Raw genomic sequence first — 26,320 nt, forward strand, 5'->3', positions numbered from 1 at the left:
AAAAAACATTGGTGCCCTTACAAGTAAAAAAAACAAAACATTGGCATTAAAAAAAGAAAAACCCCACATTGGTGTTCAGTAGAACTCGTGGCTTCAGGACTTCAACTCCGCCTCCTTTCATGACTTTGGGTCTATTCACAGCTTCAGGACTTCAATTTCGGCTGTTTTTGTCTTTTTGCCGCTTCATGACTTCGGCTATATTCGTGACTTCGGTCTTTTCGTCGCTTTGGGAGTTCGGCTGTTTTTGTGGATTCGAGTCCTTCGGCTGTTCGGGATGGCCGCACGCACGGCTTCGGCACTCTCAAGGGGGGTCCGAATCTTTTCAAAACTGCAGCGCTGCCGGGCCCCCCTTCATGCCCGGGCCACTTGTCCCCCCCCTGATAGCGGCCCTGCTAATGGACTCCTGCTGCACAAATATGGCAGCCCCCTCATAGAGGAACATGGGGGATCAGGTAGGTAACGTAAAATAATCAGTAAATACTTTTATGGCAAAATTAGAATTGTCATGCAAAGACAATGTTATGATAGATGTAAAAAAAAAAAGTTTACATTTCAGGTGTCACAATCTCTTTAAACTAGCAAGACGTGGGCTGAAATCAGCCTTCTGAAATACGGCCAAAACCCAGCCCCTATGCTGCATATCTTCCTCCCCTGCCTGCACCCAGAGCTATTGTGTTGCTTCAGGTGCTGTGAAATATGATGCTATGTAAAGTAATGGATAATAATAAATGCTGTAACTATTTGTCTGATAAACCTTCCCGTTACTGTTCCTTTACTACAGGAAATCCGTTCATTCCTAACAAATAACAACTACTTGAAGTCAATGTCTGTATTTCATACTCATTTACCAGAGGGTCGAACAGGAAGCCATATTTATATGTACGAGAGGAACTCTAAATAAAAATCGTATCACATCGCTCAACATTCCTTGTATTTTGACTGGAGCTTTTAGTGGAAAATCTGTATTAACTATTTTATAAAGCCTGTAACAGTCGTATATACATAAAGATTTTAATAAATGTATATTTTTATATAACTGTTTTATTAAATAAAGATGTTGAGAGTTTTTTTTAAGCTAGTTTGTCTTTATTATTCTTCAACAAACATTAAGTACAAGGGATTTACCACAAAACCTGCAGGCTTATGAATATGTAACATGTTCTTCAGAAAGTAAGAACGTTCTTCAAAGAGCAAGCATTACAGAATAAACGCAAATACTTCCCCCCCCCCCCACTATTGGCTAGACTAGGTTAGCAATTGCTTAGATCTGTACAGAGATTTATTCTTGCAGTTCAGAGATGATCTGTGATGAAATGGAGTCATGCCTTTGCTGCATGCAGGTACCACCCAGCGAGGAGAAATCATCTGCAACTAAATATACTGTTCAGAAAAACGTTTAAAAAGAAAAAAATTATCCTTTTCATTTGTAGGGGGTTTATCTACCCTGAATAAATGAGACTATCATTTATGTAACAGCATTAGGACAGTTTCAGTGAAATTTCTAATGGTCACATTGCACAGAACAACAGAAGCCAGAAATAGGGGTTCCGCCCACCCAAGTACTGATGAAACTTTGCAGTGCAGAAATGTGCAGTGTACACACCAAACGACACGCCTGCAGGAAAACATACAATATATATTACCAGTTACTTATAAAAGGATAGATTTGCCCTGACAAGAACAATACAGTGAATGGATCATCTACAATGTTTAATAAACAATTTCAGCTCCTCTAGACCTATTGTCTCTTTTTAATATTTGGGATCAAAGGGAAGCTGCCCTAATTCTATCTCCACGTTTGCCATGTGTCTCCCATTGCTGCGCCCATGTTTTTGCCATTTACCATCCCTTCTGTAACGATACTGGTTGTTCTTCTGTTCTTGCTTTTGGTATCTTTGTGCTTCTGGATCCTTCTGTAGGGAATTCGTTTCAGGTTTCCTAAAAAAAAGATTAAAAAGTGAATTCTGGGTGGCTACACTTAACCAGAGTGTATTTATCAGTGGGTGATTCATCATTTGATAAATAAGCTTCTAAAAATCCCACAGGAATGGATAGAAAGTGAGTATTTCTGTGGTGAACTCTAATCTCACACTTTTTGCTAAATGTGCCCCTTAGTATTGGAGTTTATCTGATGTTCATATGACATTTATGTATAATGGCTTTACCCACAGCTAATAACATGTATTTGAACTATGCAATCCCGCCATTTGTGCTTTTTCTTTTGTCTATGATCCTTTCATAATTTTTTATGCTGTGGTCAGCATTAACAGTCAATGTTAATACTATGCAACTTTTAAATTCAGTTTCTCGTTGTGAATGTTAGTTTCTAACAGAAAAGTTTGTAAAAATGAAAGTTTGCGGCACATCACTGTCTTGTATGAGAGACTCATCGCTCAGCAGAAAAGAACTGCAGGTGTTTGTACCTAGCTAAATGTTTTATTGAGTACTGTCGCTTTGTTCAGTGTAAAAATAAAAACTGGGTAAATAGGCTGTGCAAAATAAAAAATGTTTCTAATATAGTTAGTTAGGCAAAAATGTAATGTATAAAGGCTGGAGTGACTGGATGTGTAACAGAACACTACTTCCTGATTTTCAGTGACTTGAGGGGGCCCATAAGCGTCATAACTTCGCTTTTGAATGTGACCTGATCAAAATCGTCCTCACTAAACAGTCATCTCCCATGTGGGCCCCCTTCAAGTCACCAACTAACTCAGTGATGGCTGAAAAGCAGGAAATAGTGTTCTGTACTGTTAGACATCCAGTCACTCCAGCATTTATACATTACATTTTTGGCTAAATCAATTAGAAACACAGCCTATTTACCCAGTTTTTGTTTTTACACTGAACTGTCCTTTTAAGGATACAACTTTAATATATTATAAATGCTTTAAAGGAGAACTAAAACCACCCAATAAGAAAGCACCATCTACTACCCTAGATAGTCCCTCCCTGCTTCCCGCATAGTACATTATTCCAGAAAGTGTCCCTGGACAGCATGCTCACTTATTTATGCATTGTAGCACAGTGGAGCTCATGGGCGCCATCTTCTGGGTCTTCGGTCTTCTCTGGATCCTCTTCCTTCCCTTCAGCAATTCAGAATTTTTTGACATGTGCAGTTGATACAAAAACTGGACTGCTCCAACTGCGCATGCACAAAATATGGCGCTCCCTTACAGAAAAGGACCCAAGACCCAGAAGATGGTGCCCATGAGCTCTAGTGTGCTACTCTAATTAAAAATGGATCGTGGGCAGCAGTTGGCCCGCAGGCCGTAGTATGGCACCCCTGATCTAGGGTTTTAATCACCATAGTACAATATTGGAATGATATTTAAACATTCTTAGCCCTCATTTATTCTTATTCAAATCCCCTATCCTTGCCGATCAGGCAATATCATTTAAAGCATTAGTCAGCATACTTTTGAGTGATAAATGTTCCCTGGGGTACAGGTGAGTTGAAACAGGAATGAATAGGTGGGTGATTCAAAAGGTTTTGCCACCCACCTACTGGAAAATGGAGAACAATCAGAAGCTAAACCTGGAGTGGTCCTGTTTGCCATTATCCTAACATGTTCTCCCACACACATTTTAGGAAGGAACACCCTTTATTTTTGCCTATCCATACATATATTGTGTTAAAAAGGGGTACAATAAAAATACAGGATGATACTTTTAAATGTCAATGTTTGACACTTTATTATAGATCAGAAGCTCCTTTTTAGAGGCCCACTCTGCATTTCCTCCAAATACAAAAGTGAAATTTATCCCCAAATTACTTGATAATCCAAATACAATCATACAAATTGGTGAAAAATAAACCAACCTTGGTCCGAATGAATTAGGGTAGTTATTGCCAAAATAATGTCTGTAGACAAATTCATCAAGGTCTTCAAAGACGCCGCCATTTTTAGTCTGATATTCCTCCATGTCCTCAAGGTAATCCTCAACATCATTCACAAAATCAGTAAAAAGCATCTGATCATGAATGAAAACTCCATTATGGAAAAATCTATTGATGAACTGTTGAAGTTCTTTCCAGTGTTGGAAGTTGGTCACTTGCCCCTGTACATATATTTGCATTAAATGATTAAATTCTTCCACTCTCACAGGATTGAGCACCTTATTGAAGAGGCTAGTGGATTCTTGGTGAGCACATTCAAACACTCCAGAGCATCCTTTCATTGTCGAGTACTGATCACTGCTCTCCTTGCCAACAGTGTCTGATTTTTGTGTATTTTGATCTTTGGTGCTTGGAGCATCCTGTGCCCGCTTGTAGTCTTTCTGGGTGACGGTTTCCTTTTTAGGACCATATTCTTGGGTTTCGGAATTATATTCACGTTTTACAGTGTTTGCTTCCTTGGCCTCTTCCCTCCTCCTTTCTGTATATTTTTTATAATGGTTCTTGTCAAACATGTTTTTGGTAGAGTCTTTAAAGTGCCGGAAAGTTGTTTTAACTGAATCAGAGAACTTTTTCAGATTCTCCTTAACTGCCTCTTTGGCCTGTTTTATCTTCTCTTTGTGATGCCTCACAAACTCTTTTGTTGAATTTTTCATGGCATCAAAAGTGTCCTTGACTGAACTGAAGAATGTGTCCTTCAATTTCTTCTTTGATTTGTCTCTTGCCTTGCTGTTTTTGGATTGTTCTTTTTCTTTAGAGTTGTGAATACTTTCAGTTTCCAACTTCTCATTTTGTTCTTTGGCTTCAATGTAAAGTCTTTCCCATAAATCTGATCTTTGTTGCTCAAAATTAAGTTTATTTTCTAAATCATAAAGACGTTCCCTTAAATGCTGGATGTCCTGATTTTCATTCTTGCTATTTTCTGATTCCGGGGCCTCTCTGTTACTCATCTCCTCAAGCTGTGCCTTCAAAGCTTCAGTAATTTGCCTCTCATTGTCAAGCTCTGTCCTCAGTATTTTTGCTTCTGTTAAGAGATTCTCCTTCTGAGTACGAAAGCTGCGCACTTTCTGCCTCTCTTCTATCAAGTGTGCTTTAAGTTTCTGATTTTCAAACAGCATGATCTCTCCTCTCCCTTTTTCTTCCAGATTTCTGATCTGTTCTCTTAGCTTTCTTAACTCTTCTTGAAGTGAAGATAATGTTTTTTCCTCCTTTTCCAGTGACTCTTGTAGATGCTGGTTTTCCACCACAAGATTTTTCTTCTCCACCTCTGTTGTTTTCAGACTGGTTGAAAGATCATCAGCTTCGAACTACAATCGTTACAAAAAATTTTTTTTAGAATTGCCTCATTTTAGCACAGAGAATACAAATAAACTTAGGGGCAATTTAGAGTAACAAAAGTAGTAACACTGGGCAAATGCATTCCAATTTCTCCCACACCCTATGAGAAGATAAGGATTTAACAATTAAGAGAAAGTCATTGACATTTTGCAATACATTGATAGTTGTAAAAATGTAATGAAATTTCCATTATTACAGTGACAGCTCATTCCTTTTACGTTTTGAACCGGTGCAAGCAGCAAATATTGCTATTTCAGCACATTATATAATGGTTATTTAAGTAGGCCCCAACCAAAACTGAAATAAACTATAATTCCAAGTAGTCTCATATATACAGTTAAAAAATATTCAGTCATTTTACAGTTATATATAAATATAACTGCTATATAGAAAGCAGTGTGTGTCAGACTTTAAATTCTCTGTTTTCCTGGCTCTAACACAACAAACAATGTTGCTAGACAGCTTATTTAACAGACCACGAGGAGAAAGGACTCCTGTTATTATTGTCAGAGCCAGAGAAAAGAAAGGGATACAGAGAAAAGGACAGACAAGTGCTAATATCAATATTGGAAAGTGGCCTTTAAATGCTAGTATATTTCAACCAGAATCAGGCAACTTTATTTCATCTTTACCATCTAAGAGTTAAAACGAATACACTGTAAGACAAACTAGCCTACATCCTAGATGTCATGGGCCCAGGATAAATACTGTATGCTCCCTCACAGATGGATAGATTACACTTATACAGTAATAAGCTACTGCTATTCAACAGAAATGGATAATAAATGCCTAGATGTCCTTGCTTCATTTACTAGTACAGATTCTAAAATATATGAGATTATACATTTTATGGTAAGAGATATATATATATATATATATATATATATATATATATATATATATATATATATATATATGAATGTGCCTTGATTACAACATTACTTAAAATGAATAATTGCACCTATTTCAAATCTTCATGTTGTTTAAGTGTGCAACAGTCAATAATTTTTGATGGCATGTATTTCTAACCATAATTGTCCCTTTACAGAGATGAAACATGCCAACAACACATTAATTATTTACATGCTGCTTTCTAAATAATTCAGTAGCACTCACTGGCACCATATGCAAAGATAAATGATTCATTAAGTGAACCATTTCATTAAGTGAACCATTTCAGAGGTAGAAACAAGTGGACTCTTGTTAATCTGCTATATAGTGAATGACACCCTCTGTAATCCCCTTCATCACTACCTGTGTGTACATGAATCTTGTCAGCACCCCTTTCCCATATCTGTGTAAGGAAGTGGCAGAAGAACATTTAAAATGCAACTGTATTATAAACAGAAAGCTTGTATGAGTCTATGAGTGTTACATTTAAGTCTTTGTGTTTCTGTCTAAGCAGCTGGTTCTCTTTTGTCATTTTATCCATTAGGCCCTTGAGAGTTGACACCATATCTTGTCCATCTTCTAGTTCTTCTGTTAGTTGCTCAACTACTTCCTTCAAAGGATTTAACAGCAAGAGTATAAGCTCTCACACCTATTAAAGTGACTGTTGTTTTTTTGCCTCACACTCCTCTGTATTCAAACAGATAATTAAAAAATAATGCTAGATGCTTTTATTCTCAGCACATGGCAGTTTTGCAGCACAGAACATTATCTTGAGCATGGCTTGGATTCAGGTGCATTGTCATTGTTAGTGCAGATAAAGGAAGTACATCTACACAACCCTGTACCTGGTCTGGTGCGTTAATATCCATGTTAGTTTAACCTAAGTCCAGCAGGGCAATTTTAATATATAAAATCTTGTAGGGGACATTTTGTGTAAAAAATAAGAATGTACCAGTGAGTTATACTCATTTAGATATAGAAGAATTGTGCTTGAAAAGTAGTGTTTAAGGCTGATTTATTGAATATTTCTGCAAAAACCCTTCCTGCTCTCTGAATTCCCAGGCTGTGCAGGGCAGCAGCGGCACTCAGCACGGTAGGACAGGAACCAATCAGCAGCTAGCAGGACCTGATAGGGAACTGAAGCCCGTCTGTCTGACCGTTAGGACACGCCCACCCATCATTTGAAACAGGGACCAGAGAACATCTATAGGGAGCTCCTATAAAGGGGCTATTTTTAAAGATAATATTAATTTTTAGCACCATGTAAAACCAAGACCATTTATTACTCATAATTATCTACAAAATGAGGGATTTTTTAATTTATCCAATATGTCTCCTTTAAGGATCATCAGTCTAAATACGACATTTAAATGTAGCATTATGTGTGAAGCAGCTAAACACCACACAACTCTCATGTTACATTGTGCCAGAGGAACAAACTGCTTTCAGTCAATATCCAGGACAAACTTTACACTCACATTCTGCTCCATTGTAGTTTCCTGATCCTTCTGGCACTGAAACATGTCATCCTTCATATCATTCAGTTCATCTTCGTGTATATTTTCTGCCATCTTCTGCTGTTCCAGAATCTGAATAGTACCTTGAAAAGGCAAAGCAAATACAAGGAAAAAAAATAAAAGTCAAAGCAAAACACTTCTTTTTATTTTCATGCGTAATGCGTATCATAACACGCCATTCTTGCAAATAAAACTACTAGTATTGCCGGATGCAGGGACTTAAAGGGCACCTGTTGGCAAAATATAATACCCAACAGGTAACCGTATTTTTTTTTTTTTTTTTAAACTGCAAATTGCCAGTTTAAAGTAGAAACACATTTATCCATTTAGTATGGTAAAAAAAAAATGGTAAAAAAAAAAACTTATTTGTAGTGCACCTACCATAGAAATGTCCAAAGCCCATGCTTGTTGCTATGACCAGAAAAAGAATAATACACTTGTTCAGGCTTCCCAGTTGAAAGAGTGCTTTAGGCTTAGGAGCAGCAAGTTGGTATATAGGAGGGCTATTCTCTGGTTCGCATACAGAAGATGTGGGGCGCTTTGAACGTCGGCGCCGCAGGGAAGGACCTGAATCATCACTTGCTTCATCATTGCTGGACTCATCAACACTTTGTTGGGCAGGAAAGACTAAGAGAAAGAAAATGTATTAGTAGAGTTTAACCTGCACTAAAGTGAAAAGGAAACATACACCAAAACATACACATACTTAAGAGAGCTCATTTACCAAGGGGGTAAGTACACTTACACTAAGGGGTCAGGCACTTTATACTTCAACCCATCCTTTGCACTAGTTTCCCCTTTGATGGCATATCTAGCACAAGGTGCAGAGCTCAGACAGGGTCTGTATTTAAGCCCTCCCTTGTGTGCTAGCACTGCTTTTGTGCTAAGTCCAAGAAAACAGCCTGCATGTGGGGTGTCACATCACCCACCTGCCAACCATTACATGATGCCGCCATTTAGGCAGGTAACAATCTATCTCTTCTGGAAATGGGGGGAGGGGGAGCAGGGTGAATTACTGTGAATAAATGGTGCTTTGTGTCTGTTTTTTACACTCCATAGCTTGCCCTTCCTGGTAAATAAGCACTTAGAGGCCAAATGCCTATTGCAGATGTAATATGTTGATTTCAAATTAATTTTCCTAATCTATGATCTTTTGCAGGGGAAAATAAACACTCAAAATAAAAATAGTTTTAAATAAACCTAATGTTTGCATTTGCTCAATACAAATACTCGAGAAAAAAATGTTTGTAAAAATGGTTTCACATAGGACAACTTCTGAGTGTTACAATTAAACACCCTCAACACAGAACCGCAGGGAAGGAATATTCTGGGCACACAGTGATAATAACCCCTCATGCAATACTGGATATAGACACACTGCTTGCAAATAAGCTATAGTTTCCCTTCAAAAGGGCAACTATTATTGTCAATGTAGTGCATAGAACTAGCAGTAATACTAATCCATTCCTGTTAGTAGTTTCAACATGGCATACTTTACAGACAAGTTAACACCACAATAATAAGTCATACAGGTACAATGCCAAATGACCCCTGGTACAGAATCATACGCAGATAGCAACTGGATTCATGCAAATATCCACACACAGCAATTTGCTCAGCAGCTCTGCTTTCTACAATGTTCCATAGATAACCCCAAAATTATGTTTTAAATGTCATTGCCATAAATTTGACTGAATGGAGATTCCATGTTGCTTTTACACTGCTATGAATATGGTTATTGGATGCTGCAATGTGCTGCTAGGATAATAAGGCCAGCTGAATGGTGCCCCATAAATCCCTCACTTAAATGAAGAAGCCCTGGAAACCTTTGTAACATGCACTTCTCAGATCAGATACAAACGTGGTGTTGTTCCTGGTTCAAATGTCTGTAGGGTTATGTCAGTTTCACTAATGATGCCCCATGGCCACGCACTATTAAAGGGGTGTTTCGCCTTTAAATTAACGGTTAGTATGATGTAAAGAGGGATATTCAGAGACAATTTGCAATTGGTTTTCATTTTTTATTATTTTTGGTTTTTCAGTTATTCAGCAGCTCTCCAGTTTGCAATTTCATCAGTCTGGTCACTAGGGTCCAAATTACCCTAGCGGCCGTGCATTGATTTGAATAAGAGGCTGGAATATGGATAGGAGAGGCCTGAATGGAAAGACGAGAAATAAAAAGTAACAATAACAACATATTTATAGCCTTAAAGAGCATTTGTTTTTTAGATGGGGTGATCCCTATTTGAAAGCTGAATGAGTTGGAAAAAGAAGCCAAATGGTTTAAATATAATAAAAAAGAAAAGATGAAGACCAATTGAAAAGTTGTTTAGAATTATCCATTCTAACATACTAAAAAAAAGCTAATGTAAAGGTGAACCACCCCTTTAAAAACTGTAATTCTGCTTTCAAATGACAAAGCTTGCAGACCAGAATGACAGCCATATTGCTTCCCTGCAACAGATGGCAGAGTCAGAAAAGCACATTTTAGTGATTTGAAGACGCAATGCCTAGCCTAGCACCCTACTACATTGTGGCCCTTTAACAAACAGGTGACGTGTCTGATTCACCTATTTTGATGTGAGTAGCATTTGTAAAGTTCTGTTATATGTGACCTGCTGAGAACACAATGTACAAGAAGCCCCAAAGATTCATGCTCTTTCAGCTCAATGATCCATGACCTTACATCTCTGGACTCTTCCTCACTGACTCCATGGTATCCACTTAGTGCCCAGTACAAACTTAGACCCTGATAAAGAAAACTGTTGCTCGGGATGGAAGACTGAGGAAACATCCTAATAGGGGTGTTAAAAATGTAAGAGGTTGGGTATAACAGTGGTTACAAAGCAAAATGACAACTATAGCAAGCATTTCAGAACATCACAGTTCCTTTACCAACCTTGGAATGTACAAGCTGTTCACAGTTTGACTGGCTATCTGGGTACCATATTTTGCCTTGTTCCTAGGGTCATTTTTTTACTGGTGCAGTAATGTCCTAGATATTTCACACTCACTAGATGAATGAAAATATGTGCATTTATTGTATTGGGTTCCTAAATATTGTTTTGACTCAATTCAGATCCCTCAATTATCAGTGCAGAATTTGCTTTCTACTCGGAAGGATGCGGAAGATGGATGCGTGCAACTCCGCTAGAAGAATCTGTGGAGAGGGGTAAGTATGGAGTATGGGGCATTTCCCCGGGGGGGGGTAGTTAGCCTGGGGAGAAGAGGGAGAGGGGTCTACCTGGTGTGGGGGTATGGGTTTTTTTCCCCACAGGTTGAATTCTCCTTTAAGCTGAAAGAAGGAAGTCTGATACAGAAGCCCATGTGTACACAATAGAAGGAAAGAAATGCAGTGTTTCTTTTGACAGAGGACTCAGAGCAGCATTACTTTGAGGGTTTACTGGTGTATTTATATATACCTTTCTGATAGAGCTTACTTAGTTTTAGCCTTTCCTTCTCTTTTAAGGAGAATACAGCTATGACTATGTATCGGTGGATACAAAACGCGTCAGGGAACGGATACTTGTAATATGTTGAAAATAAAAATGTACTTCTTTTAATTCAACGGGTGAATGGAGAGCTCGTCAAACTTTTTCTACTGATCGTGACTCACCTATAGCTACGGGCCTGGGGCGATGCACCTGGGCCACCCGTTTGATCTGGTGAGTTCCTTCTGATAAATTACTCTCAATACTGTTTTAAGCATTTGTGAACCCAGGAGCGGGGTTTTCACACCCGCGTCACCACCTTTTTCTGGTGAGCGGTCTTAATGCGAATGTTGTAATTGGCCACTAGAGTTGCAATAGGCACCATACAGAAAAGCTTTTTGTATAAGATTTTCAGTGCTCAAATTAGCGGCGTTCACTTGTTAATTTTTAATGAACGGAACCAAATTTAGTACTTTAATTTTTGTATTTAAATACAGCTGAAGGACACAAATATCATACCACTTACCAGTATCTGCATGGCCAAATGTATATTGGCTACTGAAGGAAGAACTCATATTAACATCACCAGTGTCCTCAACCTGTTCTTCCACGGATGTTCCTTTCTCCAGTTCACCAACAGCTTCAACTTCCAAAGCAACAATATCAGAGTCATCACTTGCAGCCTCACACTGACCATCTGCCAATGGGCTCCCTTTTTCCTGACAACGTAGTTCATTGGGAGGAACATTTTCCAGTTCCGCAGACACACCATGGAACAACGAGACCTGTTTAACAATAACAATTGTCTAAAATGACTAACTGTGCTTGAATATAAATTGTACAAACAGCATTAAACAATACAGTATAGAAACATTGATACCCAGTCTGAAATACAGGTATGGGATCCATTATCTGGAAACCCATTACTCAGAATGCTAAAAATTACAGAAAAGCCTTACACTACCATACACTCTATTCAAATAATCCAAATTTGTAAAAATTCTATCCTTTTTCTCTGTATTAATAAACAATACCTTGTACTTGACCCAAACTATGATATAATTAACCCTTATTGGAAGCAGAACCAGCCTAGTGGGTTTATTTAATGTTTAAAAGATTTTCTAGTATACATTAGGTATGAAGATCTAAATAACAGAAAGATCCTTTATCTGGAAAACACCAGGTCCCGAGCATTCTGGATAACAGGTTCTATACTGGTACTTGAAACGACAGTCTACAGCATCACATTCTGATAGCTAATAGGGTGAAAGGTGCAAGTAACTATTCTGTACATATTCTCAGGAAAGTGAAATTCAAAATAGCATGACTGAAGTATATTTGTCATTGAAACAGTTTTTACGGTTTTTACACATGCACATGCATTGTAATTGCTTTTGTATTGTTGCTTGTATTATTATTATTATTACCTATTTATAAAGTGCCAACATATTCTGTATAATAAATGGGTGTATACACTGAACATACAGATTTACGAACAAAGCAACAAATAACTGATACATGACGTAAAGATGACCCTGCCCAAGCTTGTTTTTACACAGTACTTTGGGAACAAATTATGGGTACAGGGCTGCTCTCATAGACATCAATGGGAAGTGATACATAAAGAGTCACCTAGTGTGACATAGCAAGTATTGTGTGTAGCTGCCTTATTTATTTATGTGCACGATAATATGAAGCAGTTCTGTTGTAAGAGGATTTGCCAGACATGGGTAACACCATTAACTTATACAGTATGAATTACCCATTGGCCTGAAAAATACAAAAATGAAGAATACTGTCTTTGGGGCTGATTGTATTTCACTACATACCTCATTTTATTTAATATAAAAGCTATGCTGTCTATTATCCAGAAGTTCATTATCCAGAGGGGCATTTCGGGTTTTAGCTCCCATTTGTTTGGGAAACTGAAAAAAAACATGAGCCAAAATACCATGTGTCAATGCCCTAAAATAGGTGTATAGAGGTGATTTACGCCAAGGTATTGCTGCTTATCTAGATAAGAATGCAGAGATGGCTGGTTTTATTTACAACAATGGCATTAAAAGGAAAGTCCACAAATATACTGAAAAAAATAAGTATACACAACTTTTCAATTTACATAAAAGCATTTTCAATGAAAATATGAAGTTAATGGTAAATGTTATTGCAATTGAAAGCAATATATGTATTTGAGGTTGGAAGATCTGGACCTGATTTGGCCATCCATGTGCAGGGCCTAGGGCAAATGTCAGACTGTACTGTGGGGCTATGCAGGCCTGTCAGGAAAAGACAACATCAATGCACCAATGTAGTCCCCTCCAGGTAGGATTTCCACACCTACCCGATAGAGATATGGCCAATGGGGGAGGGCCCATACAAGGGCCAATAAGCTGCCAACACAGTCTGAAGGCACACTGCATTGCTGCTATTGACAAGCTGAATGAACAAGGCTAAACATTTTAGTTCTCCTTTAACACTAAAGCTCCTACAATGTCTTGTGTGGTTTTACAGGTCTTTTTATCAGCGGTCTTGTTTTAAGTCATAACAACCAGTGCAAAGAATATGAAGAGACTGAGAGACACAGCTTTCAACCATATATGTATTTACAAGTAACATGGGTTACTGGCTTCTGAAGTAGTGGCTTGAGGCCATGAAATGCGTTAAGTGTATGGTATAAGGAGATACTGCGTGTCTTTATACATATTTGCTTTTAAATGGACACAATAAAGAGATTTTAATAAGAAGGTACATTTTCCTGGTGCTCTGGTAATGTTTAAGATATGCTGAAGTTTTTTGTCTAATCTGAGGGTGTTGGTCACATGTCAGCACAAGAAAAAACTTGGCCTGGCGAGTCAACTTAGGTGAGCTCTAACTATGTATTTTTGAACAGTCAAGTAACATGGGGTAATGAATTGGCCTAGATAATACAATGCACTATGAACAGGGCTAGCTAAGCAAGACACCTTGCCCAGGTAATGTCTGTTTCACAACAAGAGTGAGTGCAAACTAAGCCACTAACACCTTAATAAAAGTTAGAGGTGACAATACTACAGCAATGCAAATCAACAAGAGAGCTGAGAGAAAGCAAACGAAGAGGCAGAACTTGCTGCTAAGTGCTCTTTATTGCACACAACATGTTTCGGGCCCAAAGCCCTTTATCAAGTGTACAAATCATTATGTGAACAAACTTTTAAGGTGTAAAACAGGAAGTGAGATCATAAAACATCGTATGTCAATCAAAAGTGGCATAGTGCTCATGTCGTCATAATTTAAGTTAATAAAAATGTATATAATAGCCTTTTTGCATCGTTATTATAGTTCAACCGTGATACAGTGCTGATGTCATCACAATATGTGCTCATAAAATCAATAAAAATGTAAAAATAGTACAAAAATAGTCCAAATGGTCTTTTGACTTCATTCCAAGGTAACGAAATTTACATAAGTTTTGCACAAAGGTTGTATCTACATAGTGTTTCACTAAAGTGCTGATATGCTAATGAACACAAAAGGAACTGCCCATTTCTAGGCCTACCACTAAAACAACAAGATCACATGTCTATTTTACATAGAAGGATTACCCAATATTCTTACCACTAGTTGTACATATAATGTAACTATCTTGGGCTCAGTAATTCTGTTATCTGCAAGGAAACAGCCCATCGAGACGTTCTTTTTGATACATTTGTAATTTATTCTCCCTTGAAACTTATACTTGATTTGTTTCCTTGCAGATAACAGAATTACTGAGCCCAAGATAGTTACATTATATGTACAACTAGTGGTAAGAATATTGGGTAATCCTTCTATGTAAAATAGACATGTGATCTTGTTGTTTTAGTGGTAGGCCTAGAAATGGGCAGTTCCTTTTGTGTTCATTAGCATATCAGCACTTTAGTGAAACACTATGTAGATACAACCTTTGTGCAAAACTTATGTAAATTTCGTTACCTTGGAATGAAGTCAAAAGACCATTTGGACTATTTTTGTACTATTTTTACATTTTTATTGATTTTATGAGCACATATTGTGATGACATCAGCACTGTATCACGGTTGAACTATAATAACGATGCAAAAAGGCTATTATATACATTTTTATTAACTTAAATTATGACAACATGAGCACTATGCCACTTTTGATTGACATACGATGTTTTATGATCTCACTTCCTGTTTTACACCTTAAAAGTTTGTTCACATAATGATTTGTACACTTGATAAAGGGCTTTGGGCCCGAAACATGTTGTGTGCAATAAAGAGCACTTAGCAGCAAGTTCTGCCTCTTCGTTTGCTTTCTCTCAGCTCTCTTGTTGATTTGCATATATCCTACACCTGGAGCGGGGGTGCCTTGCTGAGATTGAGAGCATAGCTGCCAGTTCCCCAGTCATCCTGTTATATTGTCCAATACTACAGCAATATAGTTATCAATTCAAATTGATACATCAATTCAAATTAGCTTCATTGGGCTACTCATAAAATTAAAACTGCAAGCGAACGCAAACAAAAAAGGAGAAAAAGGAGAAGAAAAACAGCAAATTTTGATAAAGAGGAAGTTAATGTGAAAACAGCAAAAATGAAAGTTGAATCAGAACGTGGTTGAAATATGAAAGCAGGAAGCTGAAATACAGCAGCAGCTGTTGCATTCAATCTTTCGATAATCAAAAAATAGATAGCACATCCAATTAACAAAAAATTAATTTATTACAAAGAAAAGAATATAATAAAAAAAATCACAAAGTAATACTTCGTGAGCCCAGCGCGTTTCGACCTTAAGGGTCTTCCTCAGGGGCACAAATAATAAAGAAATCAAAAAAGGCATTCAATCTTTCCTGAGAGAGTAAAACAGTATATGCTGAAACCCACAGGAAAAGAAACGTACCTCAGGAGCGGGCTGGGTTTTCTCTTTAGCAAGCAGCTGACTCTCTACACAAGATATAGCACCTTCATTAGTACCTGTTAGAAAAAGTGACAAAAATAGCTGCTCACTGGCTTCAGTTTGAGCAATAGGTGTGCATTGAGATTGAACTTGGGTACTTACCGCTCTGTTCCCCCAGCTCTTCATACTGTTGCTCTTGCACACAACCTGCTGCTTGTTCTGAAGCAAGGACACTGGTCATCTTCCCAATGTGTGACTGTAGCACTGATGCAAGATCATAGTATGGCTCCCCATTCTGAGGGTGTAATGTCTCTACATCTGAACCCTAATTTGGGGAAAATAGCAAACCATACCCAAAATAAACATTCAGCAAAAGCTTGAATCTCATCATGAACACAAACATGGCAGACAATGTAATAATTTACCAACAGGCAGGTGGCACGGAGATAAGCACTAAAGTATAAACAGCCTGAAGCATAACTAGATGTCAGCCAAAAGTATACAAGTGTCAGGGAAGTTATAAAACAAAGCTGGGCTTTTATAAGCACCCCCCCAGCAGAAACAGAGAATATATGATCCATAATACATCCATATGTATTCCGCTGAACTGTAAGTTAGTGGATAGCAAGCCAAAAGCTAGTGTGCTTGAACCAATACCTCACCCTTCATGAAACGTACATGCTAAATGTGCTAACAAGTCTGCACTGGAATATTTCTCTGTTACTGCAACATGTAACTGCACACTGCCTGGCTTCAATGAACTCAAGATGGGTAGAACATGCTATATTTAATAATTCTTAATAGGATACCTCATGGTTAATAATTGTCCAGCCACATGATGACTCACTGTCGCTAGAGTTCTCAGACATTGTTCAATGCACTAAAAAGAGAAAAATAATTAGATAATGTAAAAAACATTAAAGAAAGACTGTAAACATGCAAAACAATGCTACAATGGATGCAGCGTTCATATAAAGGAGGCATTTGTAACATTACATTTATACACACACACACTATTGAGTGCTATACTTTGTTGTCGTGGATAGTGGATAATGTACCCCTATTGGAAAATACTAGGGATGCACCGAATCCACTATTTGGGATTTGGCCGAATCCCCGAATCCTTGGTGAAAGATTCGGCCAAATACCGACCCGGATCCGGGCAAGAAAGGAAAAAGTGGAAAAAATTCTTCTTTTGTGACGAAAAGTCATGTGATTTCCCTACCTGCCCCTAATTTACATATGCAAATCAGGATTCGGATTAGGTTCAGCCAGAATACAGGCAATATAGTCCGAGGAATTGCATGACAATTTTATAAAGGTCATGGTACTCCGATGTGACTTCTAATAGCCTCATATTTTACAACAGGAAGTACATTATTTATTATATTATTTAATATTATAATACACAAGTTACAGTGGGACATGTGACATTTTTTTCCTGGTATATAGATACTGTTAAAACAAATAAAAAATATGGTGATGTATACAACTATTTAAAAGGTTCTGTTTCCAGGCACACACAGAAACACAAATACATGAAGACAGACACAAAAGACACACAGATACAGACAGACACCACTTTACTGTGGAAACAAATCCTTTTTAGCTACAGGGTTGGGACTGGTAAGAAATAGATATGCCCATATGTATTATGAATAAGGAAGCAGAAATGTGGCTATAACTTTCAAAAATGAAAGTTGAACAAAGAAGAGAGCCAGGAGTGTTTGGCAGGGAGCTGTATAGATTTGGGCACGGTGCAATGTCATTGCTTTTGGTGCTGATCTGCTTTTGACACATAACAGGCTTTATTTACATATGCAGTTGCCAAAATAAAAGCAAATAGCCATGTATTTATCCCATGTTCCAGTGTTTTTGCCAAAATCATAGTGGATGTCCTGTGCTTGGAACCTTGCACCAGGTACAGTTCCGCCCCCTGTCACATCACCCTCCCACTCACCACAGGCAAGAAATATTAGAATAAAAAGTTGGTAACCCTAAAAGTAACTAATATTTTAGTGTGAGCCACAAGTATATAGAACAGTGTTCAGACACAAGTACCTTTGTAAGTGGCCTAATGCATGTTTTTTACCCTAGTAAATGAGTCCTTATGTCATCTACTGCAGCATTTCTCTTATGGTGCACAGCTCTAAAGACAAAACATTATCAAAATATTAGTAGTGATGCTTGATAAAAGAAGGTGCTAATAAGGTTCTGGATATATTTACACATACACACATATATACTTTTGAAATTGCAGAAAATCTTCCACTACATTTTGCATCAAGCAGTGTATATGAAAAAATGGCAATAATTCTGACCTGGCCAATGCCTTTTTGTTTTTCTTACAACACTGAGCTAAAGGATTATAGCAGAGATAGCAAACAAGCCTGACACAATAGAACATTTCAGGGCTTGCTCACATGCAAATGACATGAACAAACCCAAACCTATCCTGCACATACAGTGACACATTCAGTATCCTACATGCACATTAAGCAACATTATAAATACATAATGGTGATGATAATTAACCTCTTCCTACCCACATTTTTCACATACTATCAATTAATACATATTGAATACATATAGAAAAGAAGTTGTAGTTAAAATCACTACCTGCCATAGGACATGGTTGCTATAGGTTACTGCCCACGTGCAAATTTTCCCCAAAAATATGGGTGAATGTCGGCAAGGCAGACATCTGGTAAAGCTGTAATAAAAAGATTTCTTATAATACTTCAGGGGGCACCCTATCCTATGTGGCGCTGTATCCCACAATTCAGGTTATCTGCAGATATATATATCTATTATCCGGAATGCTTGGGTTTTCCATTTAAGAAATCTTTCCATAATTTGGATCACCTGCTAAAAATAATTTAAACATTAAACAAACCCAATAGGAATGTTTTTGCCACCAATGGGAATCCACACAGCTTGGTTACCCTCAAGTATAAACTACTGTTTTATTATTATTATTATTATTATTATTATTATAATCATGCTATATTTTAGGCAAGGCCATTTTAACTTTTGTATTGGTTATTTCTTGTTTTTGCCCCACAAGGAAACTTCTGACGACTTCGGAAAAGTCGTGCCATCCTGCCGGCAATTTTGATTCTCGCCAAAAGAAGAGGGGATTTGTCGCCAGGCACTAATCTCCCCGAATCTTCTCTCTGCCCTAAATCCTTGTCTGTGGGCCTCTGTAACAAGGACCATAACAAAGTACAGATTTTTTTCAAAACTAAGTGCAGATCAATATGTCATATCTATCTATACACAGGCTTGAAGCAGACTTGATTATAAGTATGGATGTTTGTGTCAGACATATATTCCCACACCACTGGAAGAAGTCATGTGCTTTTCTCACACAGTAAATATAAACAACCCTTAATATATGCTACTATTGCAGTCTGAGAGAATCCATGCATGACAAATAGTATAGCATGAATAAATAGATATGTAAACAAAGGTATGCTTTGTGCATGGAAAAAAAGATATCTCAATATAATACACTATGAATATTCTGCAAATGATATCCCTATAAACTGTGCTTGGTGATGCCATTAGGATATGACTTACTGAAACTTGTGTATTATAAAAAATAATGTAACCCTTGTTGTAAACATGAGGATATTAAAAGTCACCTTGGAGTTCCATGACTCCACCAAAGGTTGTGACTTCTCTGTGACATATCCTTATATTTTACAATAGGGGGTACATTCACTATATTATTCTATACTCCAAGATTTGTAGCATTGTGTTCAGTCATACCAGAGAGAATGCCTGGGTTGTTCCTGATTTTGCTAAATTTAGAGAATTTCATCTTTGGCAATTTCCAGCTGACCCCATCCACTGTTGGACTTTTATAAGGGGATTATAACAAGAGCAAATAAGGCCCATAACTATTCTCTGGAAATTGCTTACAGAGAATAAACAGGATGGGGCAGTTGTATTTTTCATTTACATGTAAAAGTGTACGGTGTTGTACAGATATGGGACCTGTTATACAGAAATAAAACCCAATAGGATTGTGTTGCATCCAACAAGAATTAATTATGTCTTAGTTAGGATCAAGTAGAAGGTACTGTTTCATTACTACATGGAAAAAGGAAGTACTTTTTTAAAATGTGTGGTATTTGATTATAATGGATTATATGGGAGATGGTCTTTCTGTATTTTGGAGCTTTCTAGATAATGGGTTTCCAGATAAACGATCCTATACTGTAACAGTAATAACACGGACACCTACTACTGATATGAATTGAATGCAAGTGGTTTCTGGTTTAACACAAACTGGTTAAACAGTGAAGTGTGTAAAAAAATGATTGGTTGATACAAAATGTAATACTGCAAGAAAAGTATACTTTGCAAATCCAAGCAGGTTAGTTGGGTGTAAGCAAAAGATAAAAACACCTGTAGCAGTAGCATTATGGCTGCTTGAATATAGTCACAAACAGCAGCTTGTCACCTCATATGAATGCACCATGGGAAACGCCTGAAAGTCACAAGATCCAGAGGGGGGGGTTTAGTGGCATATCTGGGCAGCACTGTTTACAAGCCTGAATTAAAAGAAAACTAGACTAACCTCAGTCTAAAATATAAAACTTTAAATATTATGTGGGTCGATTATGAGGGTACTGCAAGAAGTACCACTTTACAGTGGTAGTGCTTTTCCCCTACAACTGTGCTCCACTGAACTAACGAATCCGCACAATGTAACCATATATTTTAATATATAAATATTTATTTGTCTATATTTATATATATTGATGGTGTTAAAGTGGTGTTATTGCCTACAACATTCCATTACAACCGAATAAAACTGAACAAAAAGGATTAAATATATGCTCCACTGAACTAATAATTCAGCACAATGTAACCACTTACAAAATTAGTCCCAATTATTCTATAACTTTCAAAACCCACTGTGCCCACTTATTAAAAATACCCATCATGCACTGCAGTTTGTTGCACACACACACAAATATATATATATATATATATATATATATATATATATATATATATATATATATATATATATATATATATATATATATATATATATATATATATATATATATATATAGTGAATAAAGTACCCCCTTTTGTAAAATATAGGGATATTATAAGGTACCGAGGAGTTTCATGACCATATAAAAACACGAGGCCGAAGGCCGAGTTTTTTTATACAGGTCATGGAACTCCGAGGTAACTTCTAATATCCTCATATTTTACAACTGGGGGTACTTTATTTATTATAATACACAAATTTCAATGAGTCATGTGACAGAAATGACATCAGAACTCACCGTTTATAACTGATGACATCAGAACTCACCGTTTATAAGGATAAAATTTACAGGATATTCATGGCTTTTGTGTATTATATATATATATATATATATATATATATATATATATATATATATATATATATATATATATATATATATATATATATATATATATATATATATATATATATATATATATATACATACACACACACACACACGTACTGCCATCTTTCTATTTTTCTGTTCATTTTGGCTGCCTGACTGAATGACCAGAACAACAGTCAGGGAAGTGGAGCTGCCCTCTTTTTCGGCTGACAGTAATCCAGGATGAAGAACTATCAATCTACTCCATCACACCTCCCTACTGATTGTCCATACACCCCAGATGGTTGGGCAGCATGGTAGGAAGCAACCAAACTGCTCAACCAAATCTTGGTGTGTATGGCCAGTTTAACCACTGCAGAGAGTTGTATAACACAGAGGATAATGCACTCTCTCTCTCTACAGCAATCTATGAGGTTATTAGAAGTCACTTGTGATATGTGGACCAGGCCAAAACCCTTGGGACTATCAGTCAGACGCGTCCAGGCTGACATTCACACACGATTTACAAACTGCAGTCAGATTCAGACACAGCTCTCCCTTTAGAGTGACCCTCCTCCCCATCTTCAGCCTCTATTTATAGGTGAACCTGCCTGCCCCATCCACTTTGTGATGTCAAATATGGGTGAGGAGCAGCGGCAGGGGTTAGGGCTGGGTGCAGGTCGACTTTTAGTCCACCCGCACATCACCATATAAAAAGTACAAGATCTCAGGCTGCAAAAGGAGCAATTTCAGATGTGAATGCCAGATTTTTAAGCAGCCCAAACATGCAAACACACCTCCTTTCTCATCGCCTTCAGCATTTTATACTTGGAGAAGAGAATGTCATTCTTGCAGGGCTGCTGCACAGGTGCAGCTGTTTGTAGATCACACACAGTAACACAATAAAAATTAAAGTGTTTTGTATACTTGTAAATATATATGTGGTAAAAATATGTTTGATTCAGAAATACTACAGGTATAGGATCTGTTATCTGGAAACCTGTTATCCAGAAAGTTCCAAATTATGGAAAGGCTGTCTCCCATAGACTCCATCTTATCCAAATAATGCAAATTTTTCAAAATGATTACCTTTTTCTCTGTAATAATAAAACAGTACCTTGCACTTGATCCCAACTAAGATATAATTAATCCTTATTAAAACCGGAACCAGCCCATTGGGTTTATTTAACGTTTTCATTATTTTCTAGTAGTCTTATGGTATGAAGATCCATATTACAAAAAGATCCATTATCCAGAAAGCCCCAGGTCCTGAGCATTCTGGATAATAGGTCCCATACCTGTACTATATTTTATATAAATCAGCTGCTGTGTAGCTATGAGGGCAATCATTCAAGGTGAAAATAGCAAAATGCAACAGGGAACAGAGAGATAAACTCTGTAGAATACAATGAGTTTTATTCTTACACAGAAAGATCAATGGGGGGGTTGTCAAATGCCATTCAAGGCAGCCGGAAAACCTTTTTCATCTTGTTGCCAAAAATTGCACAAATGAAATTCAATGTGAAAGTGGGAAGTATAATGAGATCAGTAAAATCTGACTTAGGGTAGAACTCCACAGGCGATTTTAATTGCGATACCGTCCAGTCAGACGCGTTGAATCTAAGGTAAGTAATAGGAATGTCAGACATTGTCGCTGCGTGCATCCGAAATGACTGTTTGAAGCTGCATGTTGCGTCTTCATCAGACAGTCGCGTCATGTCCGGTGGACGCAGCGACAACGTCCGACCTTCCTATTACTTACCTTAGATTCTGCGCATCCGATGTGATGCCTGCGATACATCTCAGCGCGTTGGAACGGACGGTATCGCACTTAAAATCACCTGTGGAGTTCTACCCTTATGCACCATCTAACTAAACCTTTAATTCTCAGCAGGTCTGGATAGGGAATAAAGGTGAAAACTGCATCTTATCTGACACAGGAAACCACAGAGTATTCACACATATTTAGATAAAACAGGCTGCATTGTTCAATTTGTCGTCCCAACAGGTAACAGCTGAAACACAAACCCAGACAGTTTAGTTCAACAAGAGCTAGAAGGCCAACTGAATGGCAGGGTCCATGATATGCAAAAACATATACAAATAAATCCTTGTGTAATGATGTAGTTCTCAAATTAACTCCAAAACAAAAAAGCTATAGGTTTGATCACTTAAGAGATGGTGTGTGGCACAGATGTTCTTTCTTGAGCCCAATAAAGGTTGCCCTGTTACCTTCATCATCATAATAACAAAATAATGTTACATAAAATCATCAGCATTCATATGAAGGAGCTCACACAACTTTGAGGAGAAGGTAAAATATATCTCTATGGTGTGACAGTGATTAACAGCCAATCCTGTAACCCCCTGATGCTGTTGTACAACTCCCAGCATCCTGTGATGTCAGGCCTGGGCTGGCAATCTGTGGGTTCTGGCAAATGCCAGAGGGGCTGCTGTAAGATGCCAGTGACTATTAAGTGGGCTGGTGATGACTGGGCCTCTCTGTACTAGGAATGCCAGGGCTTATTTTGAATCCCAGTCCAGTGTGATGTGCTTCTCTAGCTGAATCTCTAGTTCAGCAACGGGTGATGGGTTACCTTACCCTTTAGATCAGGACTGACAACATTACGCCTAGAGACTGGGTCTTCACCAGAGACCAGATCAGCTGCTTATCCATTTAGCCACCAGCACCTTAGTAATATTCACCTTTGGCTGAGTTGATACATGGCAGATAAGTCTCAGCTAAGCTCTGTAGTACTTGAGAGAATGTACACAACTGGCCAGCTGATGACACACACTGAAAGGCCAGTGACAACCTGCACAAACACACACACAAGCCCCAGCCCAAACAACCAAACAGAGATTTACCGCGGACATGCAGACAGGCCCTGGGGAGCCCACACCTCGTGTTTACATCTGCCGAGATCACAGCGTTTCTCCTTCGGTTGCGACTTATCAATTGCAACGCCTCAGCAAAACAACACTACTGTAAGTCTTTTAAGCAGCGGCTACTGTTAGAGGCGTGACGGCGTCGCATGGAAAGTCGGGAATTGTAGTTTTGTTCTCCTTCCTGCACGGCCTCCCTCACTCCGAGCGAACACATTTCCCGCGGAGCTTTGCGCGTGGAGAGGCAGTGTACTTGTTAAATGGGCGCGGCTTGTTGGTTCTCACATCGGAGCGGCTGTGTTGCCACGGTAACGCCAGGCATAACAGATCAGAGCGGTACCGGAACCAGCAGCCCGAAGAAACTGCATTATGGTATGTATTATTATAAAAGGCGATTCACACAGGTTATACTTCTAATTCCATCCTATGAATTAATCCACAGCTATACTGCTATAGTTATTCTTTCCCAAAACGTTCATAGTTTCTGTGCGTGCCAATGCTATGTCATTGTGATTTCTGTTGTGGAAAAGTCTGCAAATCCTACTGTCCTACGCGGGCCGACGAATAAAGCAACTCAGGCACAAAGCGGCGGGGATCCAGCATTAGCTCAAAGAATAGCCATTAATAGTGATTTACTGTTGTGCATAGAAGAATCAGTACTAGTGAAGTAACAATGTCACAAAGGAGAGTCAGTACTAGCTATATAATATTGTCCAAAGAAGAACCAGTACTAGTGAAGTAACAATTATGGATAACAGGTCCTATACCTGTACTAGTGAAGTAGCAGTGCCACAAAGAAGAGCCAGTAGTAGTTACTTACATTGGGTTGAAAAAAGACCAAAATCCATCAAGTTCAACCCCTCCAAAAGAAACCCAGCATCCATACATATTCACACTGACCCCCCACACTGGACTATCGTCCAGAGAAGAGCCAGTACTAGTGATCTAGTAGTGCCACAAGGCAGAACTAGTAATCTAGCGTTGCTATAAAGAATAGCTAGTAGTACTAGTGATTTAGCATTATCCAATGAACCAGTACTAGTGGTCTTGTTTAACAGAGAAGAGCCAGTACTAGTGATCTAGCAGTGCCACAAAGTAGAACCAGTAATCGTTATCTAGCAGTTGATCTAGCGGTACCTCAAAGAAGAGCCTGTACTAGTGATCTAGTAGTGCCACAACCACAAGGCAGAACTAGTAATCTAGCGTTGCTATAAAGAATAGCTAGTAGTACTAGTGATTTAGCATTATCCAATGAAGAACCAGTACTAGTGCTCTTGTTGTACAGAGAAGAGCCAGTACTAGTGATCTAGCAGTCTCACAAGTAGGAGTGCACTAGCAGTGCCACAAATGGTCATACATGGCTGACCTTTCATATTTTGAAAAAGCTCATTGCATATTTCTGGTATAGAGAAGATTCCAGCCACAGTTAGGGATGTTGCCTATAGGAACTGGTCACCGACAGGTGGTAGTCCTCGATTGCATGAAAAATCAAACCTGCGTGACGGATATCAGCCAATTTTAGGCCTGATATTGATCAGGGAGGCCAATCTGAAGCCCCCACACATGGGCAGATAAGCTGCTGAATCAGTCTAAAGGACCTGTATCCGCAGCTGTAATCTGCCTGTGTATGGCCACCTTTAAGGTGGCCATAGACTCCAAGATCCGCTCGTTTGGCGACATCGCCAAACGATCGGATCTTTCCCCGATATGCCACTAAACTGCGTGGCTATATCGGGGGTAATTCGAACGTTCGGCCGTATGGCCGAACGATCGAATTACGATGCGCCAAGCGGCTCCGACGGGTCGGTCGGGTAAAAATCCAACCTTCCCAATCGATATCGTGGCCAGATATTGATCGGGAAGACCCGTCGGAAGCCCCCATACACGGGCAGATAAGCTGTCAAATCGGTCCAAACGACCGATATCGGCAGCTTTATCTGCCCGTGTATGGCCACCTTTAGGCTCATGTCACATCAGCCTTTGCCAGCTTTTTGTAGCCGCTACTTTTATTTCCAAATGTAACTATGATGTGTGACACTGTCACTTCAGCAGCAATCCCATACATATTTTAGCAATTTATTTTAGAGGGAATAAAAC

The 26,320-nt window shown here is 38.4% G+C and overlaps 2 protein-coding genes across 5 annotated transcripts in view; one reads left to right on the forward strand and one right to left on the reverse strand.

The window, feature by feature from the left end:
* Positions 1-1,074, forward strand: part of pigb.S (phosphatidylinositol glycan anchor biosynthesis class B S homeolog) — a gene marked incomplete at its 5' end in the record, with an annotated part of 15,107 nt that extends 14,033 nt beyond the window's left edge. The window contains 1 exon segment of the mRNA NM_001096043.1: positions 782-1,074. Coding sequence (NP_001089512.1) covers positions 782-901 — 120 coding nt within the window. The 3' untranslated portion in view covers positions 902-1,074.
* On the reverse strand, positions 1,065-24,378 carry ccpg1.S (cell cycle progression 1 S homeolog). 4 transcript variants are annotated; one of them, XM_018255451.2, is made up of 10 exons: positions 24,206-24,349; positions 18,043-18,099; positions 16,760-16,830; positions 16,113-16,275; positions 15,954-16,027; positions 11,599-11,857; positions 8,023-8,268; positions 7,603-7,724; positions 3,821-5,202; positions 1,065-1,938 (listed from the first exon to the last, which is right to left on the reverse strand). In XM_018255451.2, the coding sequence occupies exons 3-10, from the start codon at positions 16,817-16,819 to the stop codon at positions 1,752-1,754; spliced, it is 2,493 nt and encodes an 830-aa protein (XP_018110940.1). In that variant the 5' UTR covers positions 16,820-16,830; positions 18,043-18,099; positions 24,206-24,349; the 3' UTR covers positions 1,065-1,751. The 4 variants fall into 4 exon arrangements, with proteins under 4 accessions (XP_018110940.1, XP_018110939.1, XP_018110941.1 ...); XM_018255450.2 differs by having other exon boundaries at positions 18,012-18,099; XM_018255452.2 differs by lacking the exon at positions 18,043-18,099 and having other exon boundaries at positions 24,241-24,378.
* Between the last annotated feature and the right edge of the window lie 1,942 nt (positions 24,379-26,320).

This window comes from Xenopus laevis, chromosome 3S (assembly GCF_017654675.1).
Source record: "Xenopus laevis strain J_2021 chromosome 3S, Xenopus_laevis_v10.1, whole genome shotgun sequence".
NCBI classification, from domain to species: Eukaryota; Metazoa; Chordata; class Amphibia; order Anura; family Pipidae; genus Xenopus; species Xenopus laevis.